The sequence below is a fragment of the Poecile atricapillus genome, chromosome 6, assembly GCF_030490865.1.
Source record: "Poecile atricapillus isolate bPoeAtr1 chromosome 6, bPoeAtr1.hap1, whole genome shotgun sequence".
NCBI lineage: Eukaryota > Metazoa > Chordata > Aves > Passeriformes > Paridae > Poecile > Poecile atricapillus.
In genome coordinates, this window is record NC_081254.1 from 13273733 (window position 1) to 13298230 (window position 24498).

General features: G+C 43.5%; 2 protein-coding genes across 5 annotated transcripts in view; both read right to left on the reverse strand.

The window, feature by feature from the left end:
* Positions 1-7073, reverse strand: part of TSPAN14 (tetraspanin 14) — a 34900-nt gene extending 27827 nt beyond the window's left edge. Inside the window, exon 1 of the mRNA XM_058841614.1 lies at positions 6708-7073. The gene's annotated coding sequence lies outside the window, so the exon portion shown is untranslated. The remainder of the gene's footprint in view (positions 1-6707) is intronic.
* A 5500-nt stretch (positions 7074-12573) lies between these two features.
* PRXL2A (peroxiredoxin like 2A) lies at positions 12574-23003 on the reverse strand. Of its 4 annotated transcripts, none has more exons than XM_058841882.1 (6): positions 22816-23003; positions 16523-16702; positions 16070-16161; positions 14103-14243; positions 13183-13347; positions 12574-13051 (listed from the first exon to the last, which is right to left on the reverse strand). In XM_058841882.1, the coding sequence occupies exons 2-6, from the start codon at positions 16698-16700 to the stop codon at positions 12953-12955; spliced, it is 675 nt and encodes a 224-aa protein (XP_058697865.1). In that variant the 5' UTR covers positions 16701-16702; positions 22816-23003; the 3' UTR covers positions 12574-12952. The 4 variants fall into 4 exon arrangements, with proteins under 4 accessions (XP_058697865.1, XP_058697864.1, XP_058697866.1 ...); XM_058841881.1 differs by lacking the exon at positions 22816-23003 and adding an exon at positions 22726-22797; XM_058841883.1 differs by lacking the exon at positions 22816-23003 and adding an exon at positions 22423-22556.
* Between the last annotated feature and the right edge of the window lie 1495 nt (positions 23004-24498).

Below are 24498 nucleotides of genomic sequence, written 5' to 3' on the forward strand. Positions count from 1 at the left end.
AATAGTAGTAACATTCACCGCTTATTCTGGTTAAACAATGCTGACTCCATGTCACGGAAACAAGATGTGGAGTTCAATCCATGAAACCTCTTTTTTATCTCCCCTCCCACCCCAATTATCAGGACCTATGCTTTCAACACCAGAGGAGCACTCATTTCAAATGAGGCACCGGGGAACTCTACTTTTTGGGGAAAGGCATGGAGGGTTTGGGGATGATGCTCTCAAAGCTTTCTTTTGCTGCCTTCCACCTCCAGCAACTGCATTCGTAACACAAAGAGGACAGCTGCATTTTACTTGCCAAGGACGACAATCACCAGCTTAAAAGCCACAAGAGAAAATGGCTCTTTGTGGCCACGTACACAGCTCAACCACCATGCAATTCATCTCTTTACCTCCTTTCTGGTAAAGAAACACACTCGTGAAACTTGCAAAACCCAACTAAAAGATAAACCTCTAAGGCAGTGCTGGAGAATCTTAAAGATGTGACAAAACAGCCCTCACAAATGTCTCACAATCCTAGGCACTGACAGCGCTTCAGCAGAATAAATGTCCCAGCCCAAACACCCAGGAACAAGTCAATGCTTCAGGAGTTATAGCAAGTAGGTTCGCAGAGCACACTGCACATGCTACCACATCACAGGGAAAAAGATTTAAAAAGACAAAAACCAATGCTGCTTCAGGACAAGCCCGTGCTTGAACAGCTCCAGCCCTTCCCCCAAAAGCCAGTTCTCCGGCAGGTCGTGAGAAAGCCTTGACTGTCTCGCCCAGAGTCTGCATCCGCCCCTGGGGAGGGAGGGGAAACAGGCTTTCCACCTCTCAAGATGATGCCAAGAACAACACTGTGCCATTTCGAGATCAGGGCAACAAAGGCTGTGAAGGGACACAGTCAGTGCTCCTTCCAACACAGACCTCAGTCTCTGCAACAGCTCATTACAAGCACGCCAGCAGAATTAGAAGGTGCAGAGCTTAGACACAAACATTTCCTAACCCGTGCCTTCAGTAAAACGAGAAACACACCTCCTGATGGAAAAAACGTGACAACACAGGAAACTGCCATCTGAATGGGCTGACAGTACAGTGAGACTAGCCACATAAGCAGCACAGCTCAGATAAAACAACACCGCAGAGCTGAACTGTACCTTCCCTTCTCACTTGCCCCAGCTGGACAGGCTCTGTTTTTGCAGGAGCAGATCACCACTATGACCACTTTTTTCCACATATCCTTTGCAAGCTCACCACGCCGGACACCTAGCAAAGAAAGCCACCTTGTTGTCACTTTCCAAGAGCCACCTCACCAGTTGCCTTCTATTGGTTTCAAGTCAGACAACTTTTTTGACAAACCTTCCTGCTCCACAGGCTTGCCACGCAGCCAAACTGAAGTAACTGAGCACCCAGGGCAGGGTAGAAAGCTTTGCTGTTTTTACCCTTTATTAGAAACAGCCACACCACTGCAGGTGTATTTCAGCCCCATGAAGTCTAATATGCATCAAAAGAATCAACTCCATACCGTGCCAGTCAGAAGGCTGCTGTCACATAAAGACCAAAGTCCAACCTCTCAGGTGTCTCCAGATCCAAGTTACTTGAGGTTATTCCCTTTGTTTTCTATTCCAGAAGTTTCTAGATGTCAATGAAGGTATTTCAGTGCCCATTTTATGCCCCAAAGCAAGAGTACACAACTTGTCAAGCTGAACAAATGAGTTTTTTTAAATATTAAGATTCACAGCATTCAGCTGCCTCCAAATACTCTGCTTTATCCTGTAGCTCCAAGCGCAGCAACTCAAACACCTGACTTTGTTACCTTCAAGTTCATCAATTACTTACAGCTCCTTTCCAGAGAGACTGAAGTATCAATTATTTAGTCTTTGAGCAGGAAACAAAAACTGCTAAAAGAGGAAAAGAGCTTTCTGGAAAGGGCCGTTGGGTCAATTGAACATATTTGGGGTTGTACACTAACAACCTGCCTGAAATAGAACAAGAATGTCAAAATAACACAAGCCCTAAAGCCAAAAGCTCATGTGCACACACAGGCTCATCAAATGCCTGAGCCAATTAGTGCCAAAGAGCCCCAACTACATCAGGGGGTTTCAGGACAGGTCTTGCCATGGAAGACCTTTATCCGTTTGGTATAAATGCCTGTTCTCTAGCTCAGGAGCATAAAATGGAGAGCAGCTCTTTTCTAATACCACAGAAGCTCTTTTACAATACCAAGACAACATTCAACAAAGCTTACTACAAGGATCAAAGAGAAGCAGAGTCCTGTGTTTATTACACGCTTGCCTTTCCCACTCTGGTTCAGATTAAGGATGAAGGCAGGCCTAAGATTTTCCAGCTTCTTTAGAAGTTTACACAACTTCTAAAGACAATGACACAGAAAACTCTCAGAAGAAACACAGGTAAACACTCACCCTAGATAAGAGCAGAAATTCCACTCACATGTATCATACTTAAATTGTGCTGCAATGAAAAGGACAAAACACTGTTTGGCTCCCAAAGAGCTGAAGAAAGACAGGAAACACTGAAGCAAAACAAGTGGTGATCCCTTCCCCCCTGCCAAATGGGCTGAGGCACACTTTGAACCAGAAAAGAAAATAAATTTATTTTCAAACCCGGTTAAGAACCCTAGGTTTGGATATAGTTCCTATTGTGGCCAGCATATTTTATTTTCATTTGTTAAAGGTTTTCTGCACAAGTGGTAACAGAATTCACATGTGAATAATCAAGCAGAGTGGTTCTTCTCTCCGAGGGCTTCAGTTACAAGATTTATGTCAGATTGGTCAAAAAATTTAGCAAAAGCCTGGCCATTCAAGGCAGTGGTTTTAACTGCAAATACCGCAATCTCTTATACATCCAATTTTTTAGGATCACTTTTGCAGGTGATCCTCAACACCTGCACTTTGCTATTATCCTCATGTGTGACATTCCCAAAATAGAAGAATTTGCTCAACAATGATTTTTCAGCTGACTGACCATCTGAAAGCAGATTTTATCCAGAATAAAGTTGTTTTACAATACAATTTCAAATATGACATTCAGCTACAGTTAAATAGTTAAATTTGCATTTCAAATTAATTCATCAGAGCTTAGACATTTCAGCCCCACCCCTTCTTTTTAGATTGCTAAATCAAAATTTAGATTCCTGTATTCTTGGGAAGACCCAAACTATTACTCTTTAAAATTCACACATCTCTAACCTTGATAAGCTTTAGTCTGACTACCTCTGACATTGTTCTCAACCTTTACAAGACACTTTTGTCTGAGATTGAGCCAAAGGATCAAGGAGAAGGATCCTGTTCCTGGCCAGCCTGTGCTGGGGGGGGCTGAAGGCAGCATCAGTAGCTCCACCCAAGCCACCAACAGCACAGCTTTGGAAGAGCCAGAGACTTTAGGACTGGGCAATACCAGAGAGGAAGACACACAACCATCCTTTGGATCTAGAATATAACCTTTGTATCTAGAAATAACTTCTGCTTAATGTCCCTTTAGTAACAGCCTGCACCATTTACTGTTTGAGCGTCTGATTTACTTCATCTGAGCTACTTCAGCTTGAAGCAAAATGAGAACCACAGCATGGTCATGGATTTGGTGAATTGCAACCATCTTAGCCCAAGAAAAGCACCACAGGTGGCAAAGTACGAAAGTCTGTTCTACCAAAAAAGAGGAAGTTTTGACACAGGAAGCCACAGTGCAAAGCAACATGGCACAGAGAGCTCACAACTAAAGTTTGACTGAAATTCACAGATTTTTCCATACCCCACCCAGGTGAAACTTTTTGTAAAAGCAAAAAAGAATAAAGGGAGGATCTGTGGAACAGTTTTGACTATCGCTCAGTCAACTCCACTTCCCCTCACCTACACCCCAATGAGAATTCTGAACTAACACAGGGAGATCAAAACACACTTATCAGTGCTCAAACTGTGCCACACCTAATCCACAATGAGAAACTTGATAGACTATGACAATCAATTGTAGCAGTTCATCAGCAGAAAAATTCCTCTTTTTTCCAAACACCCATTTACAGGTAGTGGCACACTAATAGCCACCCACTAAAGCTTCATAAATTAAATAAAAATACCCTCTGAGAAAATCAGAGGTCAGCCTCTCACTGTGAGAGTCAGGCAATGATGGGCACAACACTCCAAAATTTCAGCAGCAAAAGCCATACTTTGATGTTACAGCCTATTTTTATACAAAGCAAAGATCTCAAAGTCATCGTGTTTAATCCTAATTGGTTAGTAAGTCTCTTGCCACTCCATTTATTGGTTAGAAGGTGCCTGTATGCATATGTGCTAAGGCTCTCTCTTTACCCAGATGTTTGCGTATTTTCTTCAAGGATTCTCAAGGGTAGGATCCTCCTCTTCACAGGTGTGAACTGTAATTTTACAAGAACAGACTGTTGTGCTAACTCCTACTGTTACAGGATTCAAGTCTCATGGGAACTTATCAGGCTAGCTTAGCAAGGCCTAAACCGTGTTTTACAAGGCCTTTCTTTTGTAAGGTTTTTACCTATATGCAACAAGCCTCCAAACAAAGCAATCCAATATTCCTCAGTTATTCATTAGAAGCATACAATAAACTCATTCATCATCCAGATATAACCAAATTCACAAGACACTGTGGCAACAATTTTCTTGCTGCACCTAAGAGCAAAGAGTTATGCATTCAACACCAAGGAAAGCAGCCCAATTAAACAGTATCTTAGGGCTCAGAACAAGGGCTTTTTATGGTCCTTTCATTAAGTATTACAAGGCCTAATGCTAGTAAAAGGCAGCCCAGAACACCCCTCCTTGCAGTCCTGTTATGTATGTCACCTATACGAAGGTGAGCACAGACACTGCTTCTAGCAGGAGATCACACTTTTTCCTTCATTTCTGCCACCTGCTCTCCACAAGGAGGCAGGAATGACAGGAAAGAGGCTTTAAACAGGAAACAGTAAGATTAGTTTGTCTACAGCGCACTGTCAGGCAAAGCCTGTGCCCAGAAACAAGAGCAAGACTTGAGTTTTCTTCTGATTTGGGGACTGGAGATAATGCTACAAATACAAAGGAAGCTAACTGGATCAACTTACATTAAAAAAAAAAAATCACACAGAGAACACACCATCCAGAAAATCAGCTTTCCATGATTGCTATTTAGACCTGGACTGCACCTTCAGCAAGTCCATCTGAGAACAAGATCAACAAACATAAAACAAAACGCCAACCATGTAACTTACTTGCACATTGTTTTTTCAATATAAATGCACTTTTCCGGACTTTTGGGAAGCTATTTCTAAAAATTCCTGTTTCAGTGGCATTATAGTTTTGAACAAGACAACCTTCTAAGGACAGGCAACAACATACTATATCCTACAAGAGCAGAGCTAAAAGGATATCGATCACACCCTAAAAGTACTTTCTTCCAGTGTCATTAACCAAAGGATAAAGAACACCACTCTACCAACACAAGTGTCCTGAATTCCTTTAAAAAAAAAACCAAAAAACACAAACCAAACGTAGTTTCTGCTACAGCTCATTCCTACTTCACACCAATGACTAGACTTGAATTCCTACCTGATCCCCTCTCTCCGCACACAATTCTTCTGTCAAGGAGATAGTGCTAACACCTCAGCCATCCACACCAAAGCATTTCAAGTTTCACGCATTTATTGTGAGTATAAAGTACTGATGCCTTACTCCCTGATGGAGACAGCCAGAGATGGATCATCTCAACAGAGTGCACTCAGGAACAACACACCCTGTGTTTCCATTCTCTAAAAACTGCTTTCCTTCCATTTTATCCAGAGTTCCAGGTCACAAGACTTAAGTAACTGTAACAAACAAAAACCCAACTAAACTAAAACGCAGTGCTGGAAGAATTTTGTCCTGCCAGCTATTTTAAAATATTCTTCACCTCCTTGGAAGATCCACTAAAGAAAGGAAAAAAACACCCAAGCAAGCGGCTTATTTTACAACATGAGTTAAGGTTTCTTTGGGAATTTTAGTTATTACTTTTTTTTTTAATTCAGAATGTCACAAAATGAAACCGCTAAGTCTACAAAGAGCACGGAAGGTGAAACAAGAGCCAAAACAGATTTGACCATGGAACACCACCTCTGGTACCCCTGCGCTCCACGGACGGGCCTGCTACGGCAGGAGGCTGAACGGGTGTCAAGAGAGGTCGCTCACTACCACAGCCTACAGGCAATTAAAGTTAAAATATTTTGAAAATTAGTTAGGTGCCTCAATCCTTACACTCACTGCGCCGTTGCTTCCCCTAAGCAGCCTGGGCTCAGGGCAGGGTCTGGCAGCAGCCGGGGCGACGGCGGAGAACGGAGTGGGCAAACTCTGGCTGCAGCACTCCGAAAGGCCTTTTTCTATTATTTTAATTTTTTTTACTACTATTAGTTTTCTCCCTCGTGGCACCTCAACGAGACAAGCTAGCGTGAACTCCCAGAGGAAGCCTCACCCGGCCTCTCCGGCTTCCTTTAATGGACAAGGACAATGGCAGGGGCTCGCCATAGCCCCGCGCTGCCGGGAAACTTCGGCAGCCGGAGGGCTGCTCCCCGCCCGGCCAGCTGGCCGCCAGCCCCCCGGGATGCTGCAGGGAGCAGACCGCTCCAGGGAGACAGGATAGAAATGCCGGCGCTACAAGACGGAGGGAGAAAGGGGCACTCCGGCCGGGGCGACCCCCGGGGCAGACGGCGGGCGGACGCCTGGGCCGGGACTCACCGGGGCAGCAGCCTGCTCGCTAAGTTTTGCCGAGCTGGGCGGACGGCGAGGCGGCGGTCGGCGTAGGCGGGGGTCCCTCCGGTGCCTCGGCTAGTCCATGGACACGGCGGCGCTCCCGGAGCCTCCTCCCCGCGTCAGCTCGGCCGGTGCGCCAGGCGTGCCCGCCAGGCGTGCCCTTGTGCCGGGCCGCCCCGCCGCTCTCCCGCCGGGCCGAGGCAGCGCGGAAATGAACGTCCCGGCCACGCCCGCTCCGCACGCAGCCGTGCTCCACACAAAGGGGGCGTGCAGGAAGCCCAGCTCTGCCTCCGGACCCCGCCGCTGCCGCCGGCTTCGCCCGCTGTGATCCCTTGGCAGGCGTTCCCCCCGAGCAGCCCGGGGCCGGGCGGAGGCTGACCCCACCCCTGACGGTGCCGCCCCCGCAGCCCGGGGAGCGCGGCCCCTCGGCGAGGCCCTCGGCTTTGTTGTCTCGGACTTGGTCCGTGGCCGGCGAGGCCGCGTCCCCCGGGCCGGCCCTGCGGACGGGGCTCAGCCCAGCCCAGCCCAGCCCGGCCCGGCTGCGGAGCGCGGCACTGCCCTCAGCGCCCCTCAGCCGCGCCTCAGCCCCGCAGGTCTTCCGAACAGGAGCCGGCGTGTCAGGGACACGGTGAGTGGTACTGAAGGCACGGTCGAGCCTACCTGGAGAGCCGGAAGGCGAAGGAAAGACATGAAATAAAATGGCCCCGAAGAGTATTTTGAGTCTTCAGGCGTCCCAGAGCTTTTACACCTCCCGGGAAAGACGCTGAGAAGAGAGGAGGGAGGGGAAGGGGGAGCTGAGCTGTTTAACCCGTGTAGTTAGCGAGTGATAGCTCCCAGCTGAGGCAGCCACCGCCTGGCAGGTGGGAAATGCTCCCCTGCCGTCTCGCTCGGCTCCCAACCTTCACGCTTTCCTTCTGTTCCCTTTCCGCACCTTGTGATCTCTCTTGACACAAGGAAACATTTCTGTCACCTTCATTCCCTTCCTCATATATAAAGCAAAACTAATGTCTCCGGTGCCTCGCTAACTATGAAAATACATCGGTGTGCAGGAAGGAAAGGCCAAGGGAGGTAGTGCAGCACCACACGTGTTCGTACAGGCTGCCTTACATTGTCTACACTTTCTTCACCTGCTCCTTGGACTTTGAGGAATTCCTTATTCCCCCCGGATCAGGAACAAACCCGTTCACAAAGGAACAGCAATCGCACTGAAGTGAAAGGAACTGTTGAGTAATCAAATGGTGTGAGCTTAGCACTTCTCTAGTGTGCTAATTCTCCACTCTTCAAAGCTGACAACTAAAAGCCTGCTGGAATTAATAGTAAATGCAGAGTTCCCCTCGCCCATGCTCTTCTGATGTCTGAGAAAGCAGATACACACCAGTGTGTCACCCACTTGCCGCTCACATGATCAAGGTTCCTTCTCATTTCCCACATGCAGTTATTTAAATAAATGGGGGGTTTGGTTTGGGTTTTTGCTTATTGTTGTTTTTTTAAAGGGAGGGGGAGTATTTGCCAGCCTCCCCCAAGCTTGCTCAAGTCTTCTTAGAAGCCAAAGCAAAATTGAACTGAGTGTTAAAGCTGACAGGAGATGGTAGAAGAACTACTGGAATTTTGAGCAGAATCTAAGAGGGGAAGGGGAGCTGAGAAAGATCACTGGATTATCAGATGGTAAGAAGAACTAGAAGAGATCCTTTCCCCATCTCAGAAGTACTGAAGTAATCTCACAGAGCATTGAGTCACATCTTCAGGAGGTCCAGAGCCAAGGCAGAAAGCTCTAGTACGCTGATTCTGTAAGAGACAGGAAGATGGTGTAATAGTAACTGCTAAAATTCAACAGGAAAAATGGGAAATTTCAGGGAAATTCAGCAGCTTTAGGATGTAAGGACTGTGGAATTAGGAAGGGCATTTGTCGATAAAATAAGGTTCTCTTGCAGTTTGCCATTTGTAAAATGGTTAGTGTTAGCAGTTCACAGCATAGTTGAATTGACTGTGTTCACTGTTAGCATGGAGCTGGTTCGAACAGCCTCTCTGTGCCCCATTTATTTGCCTTTGACATTATCTCCGCACAGTGCTTCACTGTGTTGCCAAGAAAATTGGAGTAAAAATCTCATCCATCACAGAAACCATTAACTAAGTGCTAAGGTAAATTGGAACACTTTTAAAAGACAGACACTTCAGTAGTAAGAGGTGTAATAATCTGGCAGGAATGAAAATAGGAAATCTGATTTTTTAAGTTAACGTGTACAGGCCAATGTATGGTTTGTCAATACTGTTTTCCTCTGACTACTGCAAAACATTTTCTAAAATTAATGAAATCGTCATGAGGAGTAGCTGGTGGAAAATGGTCTGACCAGAACTGTTTACCACTGTGTATGTTCAACATTATCACCAAATACCATTTTTTAGTGTAAAAAAAAAAAAATCTATTTATGGAGGGAGGCATCTGGAAACCAGAGTTAGAGTTGGAATTGTCATGTGGTTTTGATAATTATGAGGTTAAGAGAGAGGGATGTGCAAGGAAACAAAGCCCACAGAAGCTACTGAGAGACCCTAAGCAACTTCAAATACGAAGAAATCAGTAGCTGGATCTAAATGAGAAAGCAGAAATATTTTAGGGAAAGCCTTTTTGAGAACAACTAGAAGAGTAATAAATTAGGATGGAACTGGTCAGATACCAAATAAAATTCGAGGGGATCAGGCTGAATCAGTGATTTAAATTTGTCCTCAGTCCCAGAGCATTTCCCCAGCATTTAACCAAAAACTGTTGCGCCTCTCTGCTCCAGTCCCCTCGATCTGCCCCAGACAGCCGGTGCCACGCACATCCCAGCAGGAGCCGAAATCAGTACCACAAAAGAGCAATAGGATAAATTTTCTAAGTATTACAGTGAGTCTGTTAATAATTTATTCCCTCCGCTTATAAATATCTATATACCACAGACTGTGTCAGTCAGTACAGTCGATCCTTCTTCCAAATCTCTTCTTCTTAAAAGGAAAACGTCCGTACAAGTGAAAAAGATGGCAGGAATAGATGTCTTTTCCAACAGCTTTCCTCCAGCCGCATCGGACCCTACAGTGGTCTGTTCCTGGAACCTGTTAAGCAAATCTCCTACTGCAGAAAACCCCTCGGGTTCAGCGCTCACCTGCACTTTGGCTGGGTAGCAGTGACATCCAGCGGTGCGGAGAGAAACTTGCTCTTTTTTTTCTTCTTTTTTTCTACCACAGTGCATCACAGGAAACGCATCAGAAAATGGCAGGGAACCCTTAGCATTCCCGCCTCGTTGTGGATATTCGCGAATGGCACAAAAGGCAGGCAATTTGACAGCCGTGGGAACAGATAATCTGCACTGGGAAACAAAAATGCAGAACCAAAAACACCCTCTGGGCCAGACCATTTTTATCATGGCCCCAAAAGGACACTGCAAATAGAAAACACAACTGGTCATCCCTAAAGTTGAAATAAAACACACTTTCCTATATTACACCTACATCGTTGACTTCACAGCGTTTTCATTCTTGAAATATTTTCATTAATCTCGATTATGTGCTGAAAAAAAAAAAAGATAAATGGGCTGACAAACAAGGAAAAGTTAATCAAAGAGAAATTAAGACAGCAATGTTTTGTTTCTCAAGCCCTACCCTTGCACTTTGTGCACTTTCCTACTGACCTATCTTCAGCCTTAGAGATGAAAATAAATAGAATATCATACTGCATGGGTGCAAAATGCACATCTCATAATAACAAACAAACCTTTAGTTATTAGTTTCCAGTACCCAGATGAGTGTTGAAGTATGATGAGATATTTGATGTGCTGAGAAGTGATTTAGATTTTGGGTACATGTCGTGTTAAAAGAAAAAAAAATCAAAATATTAAATGCATACAAGGAATTGGGCCAGCAGAGGTAGCTGTTAGCACAACAAAAATCAACAACTGTAATATTTTTTTTCAGTAAATATTCTAAATTGAGACTGCAGTATTGGAAATTCAGATAGATTTAATTTGTTCCTCCTTTACTATTTTGCTCTAATTTCAGTTGTTTGGGTTAGCCCATTTCCAATGGTAATTATCTGTTTCTAGCTCCTATGTACCATTTATTTTCCGTCCTTCCCCTTTTTATTTTGTCTGTCTGGGGTTCAGAAGGGACGAGTCACCTCCAAATAATCCCAGGGTTGGCTTGAAAAAAAAATCAGATTTATCGATAACAATTTTTCAGAACTATTTCAAATGTCATTTTGACCTTCAAGGGCTCCAAATTTTGACTTGATTTCTGAAAGACAGGGTTATAAAACTTTGAAATGCAGGTAAGCTTATATAACTTTCAAATCAAGATGTGCATTAACTGTTTACAGGAAATAAAGCTGTTTAGAGCAGGAAAATATCTTGGTCTGATGTGGTTTCTGTATACATCCCTCTGGAGAACCTACCAGGGCAGAGAACTTTCAGTTTCCATGAGTACTTTAATAAACTTAAAAAGACTTTGTGGGTCTAAAAATGTTTTTACACTACAGGAACACTTTAGCATGTTGTAGTGTTAGTGATTAATATGTTTGGCAGCCATTACACTTCAAATGAACACTCCAAATGCTGGACAGCATAGCTTCCTGCTTCTGTTTCCACTCCCTTTGGGTAGGCTGAGAGCAGGGCTGGAGCCCCATGGCATCCTTGTCATTATCTAAGGCTCCTTGCAGTCTGACTGGGCAGCCAGTCTGACAGAGTGGGCAGAATGCAGTTGCCTGTACACAAAATTTTAAGAAGATACTCCCAGATTCTGCAGGTTCTACAGGCACTCCACTTTATCTTCAGTTTCTTGGAATTTGTCTGGCTTCCATCCCATACTCCAAGGATTGTTTATGCCTTTCTCATTTTATGTTTATGTGAAATGCACAAACAGACCTTGGGACAAGGCCTGAAATGCAGGTCTAAGTCTAAGATCAGTACCTCCTTTGCTGGTCTTTGTGCAAGATATATTCTCTGCAAATGGCAAAGCTTTCTATTTCCCCTGAGAAAGAAAACTCAGAATACTCCTGCCGTAAAATCTTTGTTATTCATAATCTCTTGCAACTGTAGGAAACTGTAGCTCACATCCATTGTTTTTAGCATCTCTTGTGTTTCCTCCCACTTGCACTCCCAAGTGTCCATATGCTGACTGCAGACAAGTGGACACTGACACAATGCTTTGAACTTTTTAGGGCCCTTGTGGCAGCACATGATACCAGTACTGCCTTTCCGCAGTAAAACCCATGAAAATACTCCCTCAGGCACAATTCTTTATTTCATGATTCTGTGTGTCTGTCCACAGATCCGAGAAGAGTCTTTATAGAGGAAGTCCATATCACAGAGTCAATTTGCTGCTGTACTCTCCAAATCCTGTTCCTTTCTCCATCCCCCAAAATGGTCAAACACAAATTTCAGCTGATAGTAACATACACAAGACCAATTTCTATTTAGTTTCCACATGAAACCTATGAATCACTCAAAATCCTCACTGCTAGTGTTGTTTCTGAGAACTGTGAAGAACAAACTCTGAAGAACATATAAATATTTTTGTTAAAATCAGTTTCAACTGGACATAAATACTATGAAAAAATGTCAGAATTTCATCCATAAGGATGCACTTTTTTTTAAAATAACCTTAAATACAAAAAGGAACTTGCCCTTGAGCTACAATTATCTTCCTTGCAGGGAATCACATGGACTTAGAAGTTCTAGAGCCAGTAGTGAACTAAAAAGAAATTCACTGTGCAGATATAGTAGCATGCCTTGAATGCAGTATCTCAGAGTTAGGCTGACAGGGTGTAGCCTTCTAGAAACACAGATGTATTAACATATTAATGAAAAAGCAAAAATCAAAGGCATTTCATTTACATAAAGTTTTATTATATTTTCCCCTCAGCTGGTACTCCATTACTACAGCCTTAGCAGAGTTTTGCTTCCCTAGTAGACAGGTTTCCAACTGACTGTCTCTGACTGAAAACATCTAGGCTAGGTCAGATTTTAGACCCAGCCTTTCATTAATACAGTCAGATACAAAGGACCAGTCAAAATCCTGGCCACCTGGAGGACTGCAAAGGAACCAAAAACAATCCAAGAGGATTTTCATAATTTTCTATGCTTGAATATGCCTTTCATGTGCATTGATCCCTAAATAGTTAAGCAATTACGCCATACATTCAAGACATGGATACATTCTACATTTCAAGCTCTAATCAGAAACATGTGCAACTGTTTTTCCACTTATGAAGCTTGTGTTTTTATCTTCTCAGCAGCTTCAAGGACAGATGGAAGGCTGACTTTGTCTCCAAATTCTTTCTCACGATGCTCCAGTAAAACACCCTAGTCAAAGACACAAAAGACAAATTCAGACACATCTCTCTGCAAAAGACCACTACCCAACCAAACAATTCCAGGAAACAAACTTCTGATCTGATATGAGAGATGAAAGCCTCCTAGATGGCCTGCAGTACCTGTCTTCCTGCCCCAATCACATATACACCTCCCAGCGTGAATCCTTCTCCTTCCAGATTTCCACTATATCCACTTCTCCAAGCACGGAAGAAATTCTGCCAAACTCCCAAGCGGAAAAAGCCTGACAACATCATTTTTCGTCTGCGTGGACCATAAAAGCCTTTCTGCAGGGGAACAGAAAGTATGTCAGCAAACAAAGGGAAAAGGACCTTTCATTCATGTGGATTTTAAGCTCATCCACAGGTACTTAAGCCTCATGTACGCCTACATCCATAGTGCAAACAACAGCAGTCCTTTGTGATAAATATAGTTTTTGGTCAGTTGGTTGTTGGGGTTTTTTTAAATTCAGCCTGATTCTTTCACACAGGTAGGGGGAGAGAGAAAATAAAAGACTGTCTAGTAGATTTTGACTATTACATATTCTTTTTTCTTCAGAACTCAAATGATTTTTAAATGTATCTCCTGGTTTAGAGAGAAAGCAGGGCGGTGGTTCTGCAGGACATGAGATTGGCAATCCAGCATGTGCCAGTGTCTCAGGATAAACCATATCACTGTAATCTGGACAGTACATCATGAATTAATTATATGTGTGACCTTCAAAGCTTGATTCACACATCATAAACATCAGCAAGTCACAGCCAGTGAAAGAAAGGAATCGATATTAACAGGCCATATTGTTAACCTGTTAAAAGGAAGGAATAATCCTGCAGGAGTGCGTTATCAGTGCATAGTTACACCACAGTTTGTAAGCTCAGCAGGATGTATAAATATAGAAAAACAAAGCCAATTATCTTCTTAAACTACAGTGCAACTAAATCCTTTTTCATTCAGACTACATTTAGTTATTTATACACGCTCCTCAAAGAGGGCATTCATAGATTCGATTTTAAACAAAAGGAGAACACCAACTTCACTATACCTTTTCATCCAGAAAGATTTCTCCTTTGAAATAATGCTGAAAATCCTCCACTTCGGTCCCTATCTTCTCTTTCACAACAGCATAGAGAGGGACACCCAGCTTGGACAGCTGGGGTTTCAGAGAGGAGAGCTCAGAAGCCTCCTAAGAAAAGGAAAAAGCCCCAAACATTTCAGTCAATAAATAGAGGTTGGAAAACTTCACCTTGAATTTCAAGACCATCAGAAACACACAAATTCTAGCTTGAGAATTCAGACCAGAAACAGACTTGTAACATTTAAGCTAGCTGTACTCTTAGGCAGCTCTTCATCAGATTTACTACAATTTCCTTTGTTAAACATGGAGGAAGAAGATTCTTCTGAGCATTTACTGGATAAAACATATTTTTAAATTAGAGCTGTAGATATACCTTGCCTGTAATAGGGCTTCAATTATCTTTTGAAGTATTTTAGAATGATATAAAAATAATGCCTGCACATCATTTAACTTTTTCAGATTTTCAATCCTTTTTCCAAGCTGACATCCATCATTATCAGTCCTTCTGCAAAGTATTTTGAGGGCTCTGTGCAGGAGCAGTCTATACAAGCTTCAAGTAAGTAATGAAGATAGACTCTCCTTCCTAAATGCCCCAGTAACAAAAAATCAGGGAATTTTTTCATAGACTTTCAGTATCCCAGATGCAAAACTGCTTTTTCTGGTGTGTAAGGTGCCACCACTCATCTGCTGGGTTTTTTGTTCTCCTAAATGAATTTCAATTCCCACAGTTTGTACAAGGATCCCTGAGATTTTGATCATAGTGTGCACTGAAAATATGTTTCCTATCTTCCATGGAGAAAGGTCATTTCTACTGGACAGAATTCCCACAAAAACACTCAACTCCACACTTCAAAAACATGGACACACTTTACATGATCACTCTCAGTCACCTAAGTGAAATACCATAGCTGAAAGGCTTGCAGGACATCTAGAATATACACTGAGTACCAAGGAGAAACAGGGATGAACAGACAGAAAAATTTGAAACTTTCAGTAATACTACTACTACTAATAAAAAAATCACTCTTGGATTCCTGACTGTGTGAAAGTTACAGAGTCAGGCATGTAAGTGCATTCTCCTCCCACCTACGCTACACCTGTTCAGAGAGCAAAGCTCTTTAACCTTCCATGAATGCATCACCTAGTTAAGCAGTCACTACTGGGATGGGAGCAGATGCCTTAATGAAGAGGTTATAATATTAATTACTCCATGTTACAGACCAGTGAGTAACAATATAATAACTATTTTTCCCTATAGCTATGAGAAACATAATGTCCTAGGTGCAAGCTATAGCTGTTCCCAGGCACTTGGTACATTCAAATTATATTTTAGGTGTCTGCTTCCAAGGAGCTCCACCCAGGGAGCCTAATGTCAAGTTAAGGATCAAAATTTGTTTTCCAGCCCATCTTGTTAAGGAACAGGAACTCCTTATCTCCAGAGTCTGTACCTTCCTGCCTCACATTTAGCACCCAGAACAGAGAGGTACTCCCTCTATGCACACCTCTGTTTTTGCAGTTAAGCTTTATCTGATGGCTTTCTGCCAGTCCAGTCTTGGGCTGCATTTGACCAGAGACTACCTGGCTCAAAGAGACTTATTTTGGACTATATATATATAAATAGCTCATAAGACTCATTACCAACTGAATCTTGTGCAATCTCCCTTTCTAATCACCATGGGCTAGGTCCCTGCCAGATGTAAAACTCATGTAACTATCATCTTCAGAAGGAAAATGCTCAGGACCTGGACCATACAAAACAGCTGCAAAGGAAACTATGCTGGTAGCTGGTGGCCAGTTTGAACCATGAAACAAAACCTTGAAGGTATTTTAGATGTATTTGATGACTGTCCTATTCATCCCCTCCCCTTATTTACAGACTATCTATGCAATCAGACCTCAACTCTTCTTAATTAATCCCCAAGCCCAGCAAGTACCTCTCTGCACAAAAATCATCCAGGTCTTCGTACAGCCATGATCACTGCACCATTCTCCTTCCATAGTTCACCTGCTTTGAATGTCCTTTGTTCTGTTTGTACAGGAGAAACAACACCAACAATAATATCAGCCATTTTTGTTTATAACAATTAATACTTTATGGACCAACACAAAGCACTGCAGAAAATTCCACATTCAAATAGAGTTCTAACAGAAAAAAAATAAAAGTCTGTATGCATAAGATCAGTGCATTATTGATTTTTGGAAGTGTGTCTTGTTTCATCCAGAAATAACAGCTTTGGTTGTTTTTCCTTCACCACAAGTATTGGATATCAAGGACACTCAAGTACATTAGGGAAGACTGAGAAAACTGCTTCCAGCCCTAGCCTTAGAAAAGTTCTTATAGAAGTCCAATTTTTGAAGAACATGGTCTGAAATAGCCAAATTCTTACCTGGTTCCAAAGTTTTTAGCTCTATCTCCTCTAAAAACTCCAGTGTGGCCTTTTCTGGCTTGGACAAAAATAAGTCAGTGTTAGCAAGGACAATCCCTGTCACAGCTGCGCCAATGGCTCCAAGGCCAACAGACCACATGCCCATGGTGAAGGCCCCCAAATCAAGCAGGAAGGACATTTCTGGAAAGAGAAAGAAAAAACAGCTCTGACAATGGACATGGATGATGCCAGAGGAGGAGGAATTGGGTTAAAACAACTAAAAGCTCATTAAACCAAAAATACCTGCATGAAGATAATCTGTATATTTATTAGTGTACTGACATGGGTTTTAAAAGATAGTGATTACATTCCAGTTCTGTGCCCACATCAAAACTGGATATTAACAAGATGTTTTTACCCTTCCCTACCACCAGACAAAAACATTAATAATTAAGTGCTCAAATGCAATGAGAAAGATGATCAAAGTGTATGTGTGTAATAAAGAGCCGCTAACAATATGACCTATACCAGTTATATCCAGTAACCTAAATAATTATTATAGTAAGACAGCAGCTTGTTTTTTCTTAAAAAAAGAAGCATTTGTAAATTAAATAGTGTACACACACTGATCTATATTAAACTGTGAACTTTACAAATATTCCAAAAAGACTTGGAAAAAAAAAAAATAAATCTAAACCTTCTATATCTGGTTCATCACAACTGGTAACCTTTCACATTCCTTACAGTTCCCCACGGAGAACCAAAGCAGGCACAAAGCCAAACTTAGAGCTCATGCCTGCAGACAGAAAAATGTAGACTTGCAACCATTTTATTACCCAGTGATCCAACACTACAAACATGCCTGGGACAGCACCTTCTTCCTCTACACTAACTCACTGCCACTCTTGCTAAGGCAGAAAGGACAGCAGGAACAAACAGCCTAAACTCACACCCACCACCTGGGACTGACAGCATTGCAATGGGAACCATTGCATACAAATATTGCAGTGTTAAAATACAAACCCTGCTCGTGGTTACTGGTGGCTCAAGTTAGGAGGCAATTTTGTTTAACCACCTTCCATCCACAAACCCTCCACAGCACAATCCTGACCCTTGCGAGTATTTCACAAGCCTGGAAAGGGCTTCCAGTGATGCAGTATCAGTTAATGAGGATGCTGGAAATCATGACAGCCCTGCCTCATGGACAAAGTTCAAGATCCAGCTCTGAGTAATAAGTGGTACAAGAGTCACTGGAGTTTTGGCAGTATAAGAAGTCACTGTACACTTACATCACAAGGGCAGTATATTTGCACTCACGCAACTGTAGCATTACACATTATGAAGAATCAATTTTTTTTTTCACGAAAACCCCATTTCCTGGTAGAATATTTTAGTAAATATTGCTGTCTGTATACACTTTTGTATGGGTGAGGTTCCCACCTCAATAAATCTAAGAAAATATTACTCTTTTGAACTGTGACTGACAATAAACCAGACATACACATCATCTTTATCCCCACAGCTAGCTGTTGCCAGAATTCAGAAAAAATTAGGAGTAGCTCGTCACTTTTGTGACCAGAATTTTCTGTGAGAAAACCCCTTTCCATCCTTAAAGCCAGCTCCAGAATACTACTGAGAAACAAATCCAGCATTGGGAAACAAACAAAAAGATCACATTGTTCTTTTAACAGCATACTTAGTTTCAAGGGTGGCAGTATCATGGTATCTAAAAACTTAAGTAATCCATGATCCTGAGCAAGGAACAAGGCCAGTTTACATAAACATCATGCAGATAAGAGAACAGATACTACCCTATTTCACCACTTATTTCTAACTATGGCAAAACTTCCTTGACCGTATCTGCTTTCTTTACATCTTTCAAACATGAAGTCACATTGTAATGACATTTCTTTATATCAGCCTCTGACACCTATCAGAGACCATCCTGACCCCAGCCTGTGGAATCAAGCAAATATAAGTCCAAACATATGTAATGCAGCAATATCCTTGTGCTATGACTTAAAATTTTTGTGGCCAAAAGGCTAAAGCCCTGCTCCCTCCCAGAGCTTGATTACCCAACTATTCGGATTTCAATCTAATCAGGTCAAGAAGTGTTTTTTGGTTTGTTTTTTTTAACTTATAGTTATGGACAGTGGAGAGGGACCCAAGTTTTAATCCCTTGTGCACATCATTTGTGTACAAAAATGTTATAAAATTTGTGGCAAATGATTAATGAGTTCTCACATAGCTTTTCATTTTTATTAGCACAAACAGCATCTCTAAAGGTCAGCTTCCAATCAGTAGTTATTGATCTAGGACATCATTAACTGTAGTCAACACACCTTTCAGTTTAGTTGGACTCTGATCTCCATACAGTGACAAAAACCCTAACCTTATTCAAATATGGGAATTTTTTGATATTTACATAAATAGGAAAAAGGAAAATGCATCTCTGCAGGTCGATACCTAAATTCGTCCCCTACTAAGCAAACATCATAATGAGCCACTTTAAAAAATATGCATGGGAAGCAGCAGGCAGGATTATTAAAACATTTGCTAACAAGACAGGCTGAGCCCTGTCATTGAACCCCAAGTGGCGAGACTGACTGGAAAACAACTGAGCATTTGCAGCTGGCAGCTTCACTTCTGGTTAGCTGCTGTTTATGAAGGACATCTGAAGCCCAAAAGGACTTCACAACCCTCCCCCCAGCCCTAAAATACAAACACAACCGCCTCGTGATCAAGTTTTTAAGCACCGAGCAGCATAAGAAGACACAAGAAAGTATCCCACAAGCCATAATGCACGAGAAGAGACAGGAGAGCATCCCGCAAGGCTTCAGCAGGGGCGCGGCACTCACCCGAACCCATGCGGGCTGCTGAGCATCGGAGAGCGGGGAGAGGAGTGCGGCGGCCCGGCCCGGCCCAGCGCAGCACAGCACAGCCCGGCACAGCACAGCACAGCCCGGCACAGCCCGGCACAGCACAGCACAGCCCGGCACAGCACAGCACAGCACAGCCCGGCACAGCACAGCACAGCCCGGCACAGCCCGGCACAGCCCGGCACGGCACAGCCCGGCACGGCACAGCCCGGCACGGCACAGCCCGGCACAGCACGGCCCGGCCCGGCACAGCGCAGCCGGGGCAGGGCTGGGGAGGAGCGCACGGCTGCAGCCTCTGCCAATCCCGGCCCAGCCGCCCTGCAGCGATAACAGCGAGCACGCCTGCCCAATCCAGGGCACGGCTCATTTAAAGGCATCCTAATCGCTCAACCCTTCGGTTTTTCCTTTTTTTAAACTGAACACACGGTTACCCTTTTTATGGGGTGGGTAGGCACAGGGAACAGGAATTACAGAAAGCTTTTCTGAAGCTGGGAACACAGCGCAAAACTTTTAGATCTGCATCCTGAGCCATGCTCTTCTGTAGTGCTGGGCATTTTTACAAGTAACGTTTTCCCTGTGTATCAGCCTATTCTACATCTAACCCCTTCACACATGCACACCGTATATATACTGTATATATATATATGTATACACACATATACACTGTATATATATATATATATATATATATATAAACAACCCTGGAAAAAATGTAAAAGTCATCTCAATACACAATATTAGGAAAAAAAATAATGGTATAGAAGCTGTACTACAGAATTAACCCAGTGTTTCTATGGTCAGTTACCTGCTTTAGTAGCAACATCCCATTGCTAAAAAGTATCATTTTCTCTGGGACTTCAATCTCTCAACTCCTTAAAAATTTCCAGAAAATAAACGAACGCTCCTCTTTAAATGGTACAGGCCAAAGTAAAAAGGAAAAAAACATCTTTTTGTGTGTATGTTTTTGTGGTGACCACAAGAAATCTACAAAATAACAGTGAGTTATTTATGAGTGGCCTGTCAGTACTCAGTTAATCAGAATTTAAACAATTTAATCTTAATCCTGTTGTAATAGATGCCCTTCACTTTTATCAAGACCAGTTAAAACCGTTGTTTTCTAGATGTCTCATTTCCCTCCCACCCACAACCAAAAAAAAACTTGTCATTCAGAAGAGAGCTATCCTTAAACATTTATTTTAACAGTGTAAACAGAACTCATTACAGCTGTGTCCAAAAAAAACCTAAAAAATAGGAGAAAGCCACTGTTTTCAAGATGCCAATAAGACTCAGAGTAGCAAACAGATTTTCTTACATACTTTTCCTAAAAAGAAAACTGTCTTGCAACAAAGTTGGACTGCACTAGTAAATACTCTCTAGCCTAAAGCAGCTTTGACCATTGCTTGTTCTTCATTTCTCTCCCGCTCCAGCTTCCCCAAGACATTCCATATCAAGCCTAAAAATGTTTCAGAGCTTTGTCAGAACTTGCGTATCCCAAACAAGTTGAGATGATTTTTTATGAGACATTCCCCCCCTCCCCAAAATGAGTCATGATTACAAATACCTTTGTAAGCTAACTCCTATAAAGAAAATTTACAATTCACAATAACCTGGTAACATGCTCATCAAGATTTCATGAGCATTTAAATACCATTAAGGATTACAAAATACAGCATTCTGACAGACCTTCAAACTTAACCCTGCTTGAAGCAGGGATCTGACTGGAGAAACCTAGGAGGACTCTTCCAACTTAAATTGGCCTGTAAACACCAAAATCAATGCAGAGAAACCTCCTAGCATTTCTTGTGGCATAAATGTAATTTTCAAAACACAAGGGATTATTTTCCTTTCTTTATACCATTGTAAAGACCTAACAAACCACACATTGTGTCAAGAATAACAATCATCTTTTTAGGTTTCTTCCCAATCCGTGCACAGTTCACTACTGAATTCCGTGCTCTTGGCTGTAGCTGTAGAAAAGGTTTCTGTGTCAAGCAAACAAACCATACTCCTCCCTTTGAAAGGAAGTTAGCTGTTACCCCCATTCCCAGACTGTTTTAAAGAAACCAAACATCTCAACAAGCCTTTTATTTTGAGCAAGGGAGAGCCAAGAGCTTTGGCACATCACCTTGGAAATCTTCCAGCTCTCTTGGTTTATTGAGAGGGAACAGGCAGCTAGACACTGTGTATGGAAAGATTCAGATCTCTGATCAGTCAGTGAATGGATACCACGGAGATGTGAGATATTTCATGGAGCACAGAACTGCAAAAAGTACCAATCTGAAGACAATACAGGATGAACTCACTGCTTGGTCTGCTGGTGATCCAGAGCAGGAAAGCTGCAGCCTGTGTCAGTCTGCAGAGGTGGCAGAAGAAAGGGAATACCTGCAGACCCACTAGTAATACAAATCAGCATTTACTGAAAGCACAGCAGGTGCTAGGGAACAAGTGATCCCTCCTGTTCTCACCCAGATCCAAGAACTCTTAAGTCCTGCAGATTCAAGCCTAAAATAAGATTTTCCAGCCTTTTTGAGTTCTTAGGCCTTGCTTATATTTTAACTTTCTCATTTCTTACACTGTACATTTCTTAACAGCAAAATTGATACTAAGAGCAAAGACACAAGAAAATGGGACAGGTTTCAACTCCACCCCATAGGGCAGAGGAGCTCTATGCATAAACAAGGCTGTAACACATTGCCATGCACCCACCCAGTGCAGAATAATTTCCCCAGAACTTTGTTTCCCCTTTCATCGCCTGCTATGAACCAGGTCTGATGGGAGCAGTGCCCCTATGGTTATAAAAGAAAAGGCTGGGAGAGCTCCAAGCTGGTCCTTCGAGCAGCTCAAAGGTGGATTTCCTGAGCTGAGCGATTGCACCCAGGACCCAACCAGGGCATCACGAATGAAATGAGAAACGAAGCACGGAGTCTTTTCATCCTTCACGGATCCTGCTGTGCCTACTCACACACGGGGTAAATTTGCCTAGCAAGCAGGGATCTCTCAAAAGGTTAAAGCACGAGGGCAGGCAGAAGCAGGATTTCAAACCTGGACAGCTCGGGATGGGCAGCAGAGGTCCGCTGGCGAGAGCGGCTGGGGTCCCCGGCCGCCCCTCGGTGCTCAGCAGCCGTCGATCGCCGCCTCCTCCCCGCGGCAGCGAGCGGGACCAGCGGGGAGGGAGAGAGCAGCGCCCCGTGGGGGGACAGCCCGTGGGAGGGACAGCCCGGCCCCGGGCGGCACAACGCGGGCCCGTGGCCCTCCCACCTGCCGGGTGAGCGCTCTGCGACCCCTCTGACAGCGCCGCTCTCACGCCCGCCCTGCAGGCACACGCGGCCCCGCACCCGCACTCACAGTGTAGCCAGCACTCTCCCCGCAGCCCCTCGGCCCCACACTCACAGTGTAGCCAGCACTCTCCCCGCAGCCCCTGGGCCCCGCACTCACAGTGTAGCCAGCACTCTCCCCCCAGCCCCTCGGCCCCACACTCACAGCGCCGGCGCTCCGGGCCCGCCGCCGCTCCGGGCCCGCCCCCGGCGCGCTCCGCGCACGCACCGCTGCCGGCAGCGCTCGGTGCCCTGCGGGCCGGCGGCTCTGCGCCGGTGCGGCCAGCGGGATTAGCCCCGCCGTTAGCGGCTGGAACGGATGGAAGCCTTCCGTTCCCTCTCGGAACCCATTGTTCCCTCTCGGGGGCTAGTGTTGCTTCTGGCTAAGTAAAGAAAGAATCGAAACCCATTATGGGATACAGTGCTTAAATATGCAAGGCAAGAAAAGTACCCAACCCACACGACCTGAGTCCAAGAATGTAGTGAATTTATCATTCAGCTAATCTGATTAATGGGGCACTTAAAATGTTTGCATATATATTGCATTCAAGAATATACTTGCTCAGATAAGCCAGCCAATAACATGTCACAACACCGTTTAACAAACACGCTCTTCAGACGCTTGTGGTCCTTAGGCACCACTCCAACCACAAACTCAGAGGACTCATCTTTACTACCTTGGGACTATTTCCTGAGGTCTCAGAACAGCCTGGTCTGTAACACAACAGTAACTCAGGATAATGAACATAACCCTTTCCATGGTACTGGCATGTCTACATTCCCCCAACCACTGTTTTTCACCACGTTCCAAACTTAACTACACAGAATGGCCTTTTCTTATCACTCTGCTCCTACAGCAGAGCACAGCAGCAGCCGTGTGCTGCCAGAAAGCCACATGGAGCAGCAAGTTCTGCAAGAATGAGCCTATTGCATTCATGCACCATGTTGCACTGCACATGACAGAATGGCACGGGCTCAGGGAGTTGCAAAGAAAAGATTTTGAGTCTTTTTGCCCAAAATTGTGGTAGTTATGTTTTTATCTAAGCACATTCTTTTAGAAATCAAATGGATTATAAAAAGCACTAAAGTCGTAGCAGCAATAAAAAAAATAACCTAAGCAAACCTCATAGCAGAAACAGCATTGCTAGACTGCCTGAAAGAGATTGGGAACTTGGAATTATTAAGAATTTGTGGCTGCTTTTTTCCTGGGAACTACATGAAACAGTATCTCTGTTTTTTCTCCCTAATCAGAGTGGCTCGGTTGTCTGTCAACACCAAACATAATATGCTGAAGTGACTTTCTAATTTTTTTAAAATTCAATCAGCATTAGAATATATGTATCTGCCATGCTGACACAGCAATCTTTAGAATAACATTATGAGCAAAAAAAAAAGATTGCCAAATTTTGTCAACCATCATTATATAATTAAAACCCTAATTTCTGCAGGCTGACAAGATTCCTTTCTTCTGAATTTTACCATAGTTGTGGACTGAGCTGACAACATTTGGCAATGGTAAAATGGCGGCTCCATTATTTTTGTTTCCATGGTAAACACACAAAATTAACTTTTTCTTAATGATCCTTCTGCACATTATACCTCTAACAACCTGGCAGCTGGCCTATCACAATTCCAAGGTAGCCAGTATTGCTGAGGAGGAAAAAACCCCCACCTATCACAAAATGAAAATATTTATTTATTCTTTGCCCTGGGCAGGAGTCCATGACAAGGCATCAGGTGAGAATAACAAACACTTCATCTCACAATTGATACTGATTTCATCTGTCCCTATTGTAAAAATGTT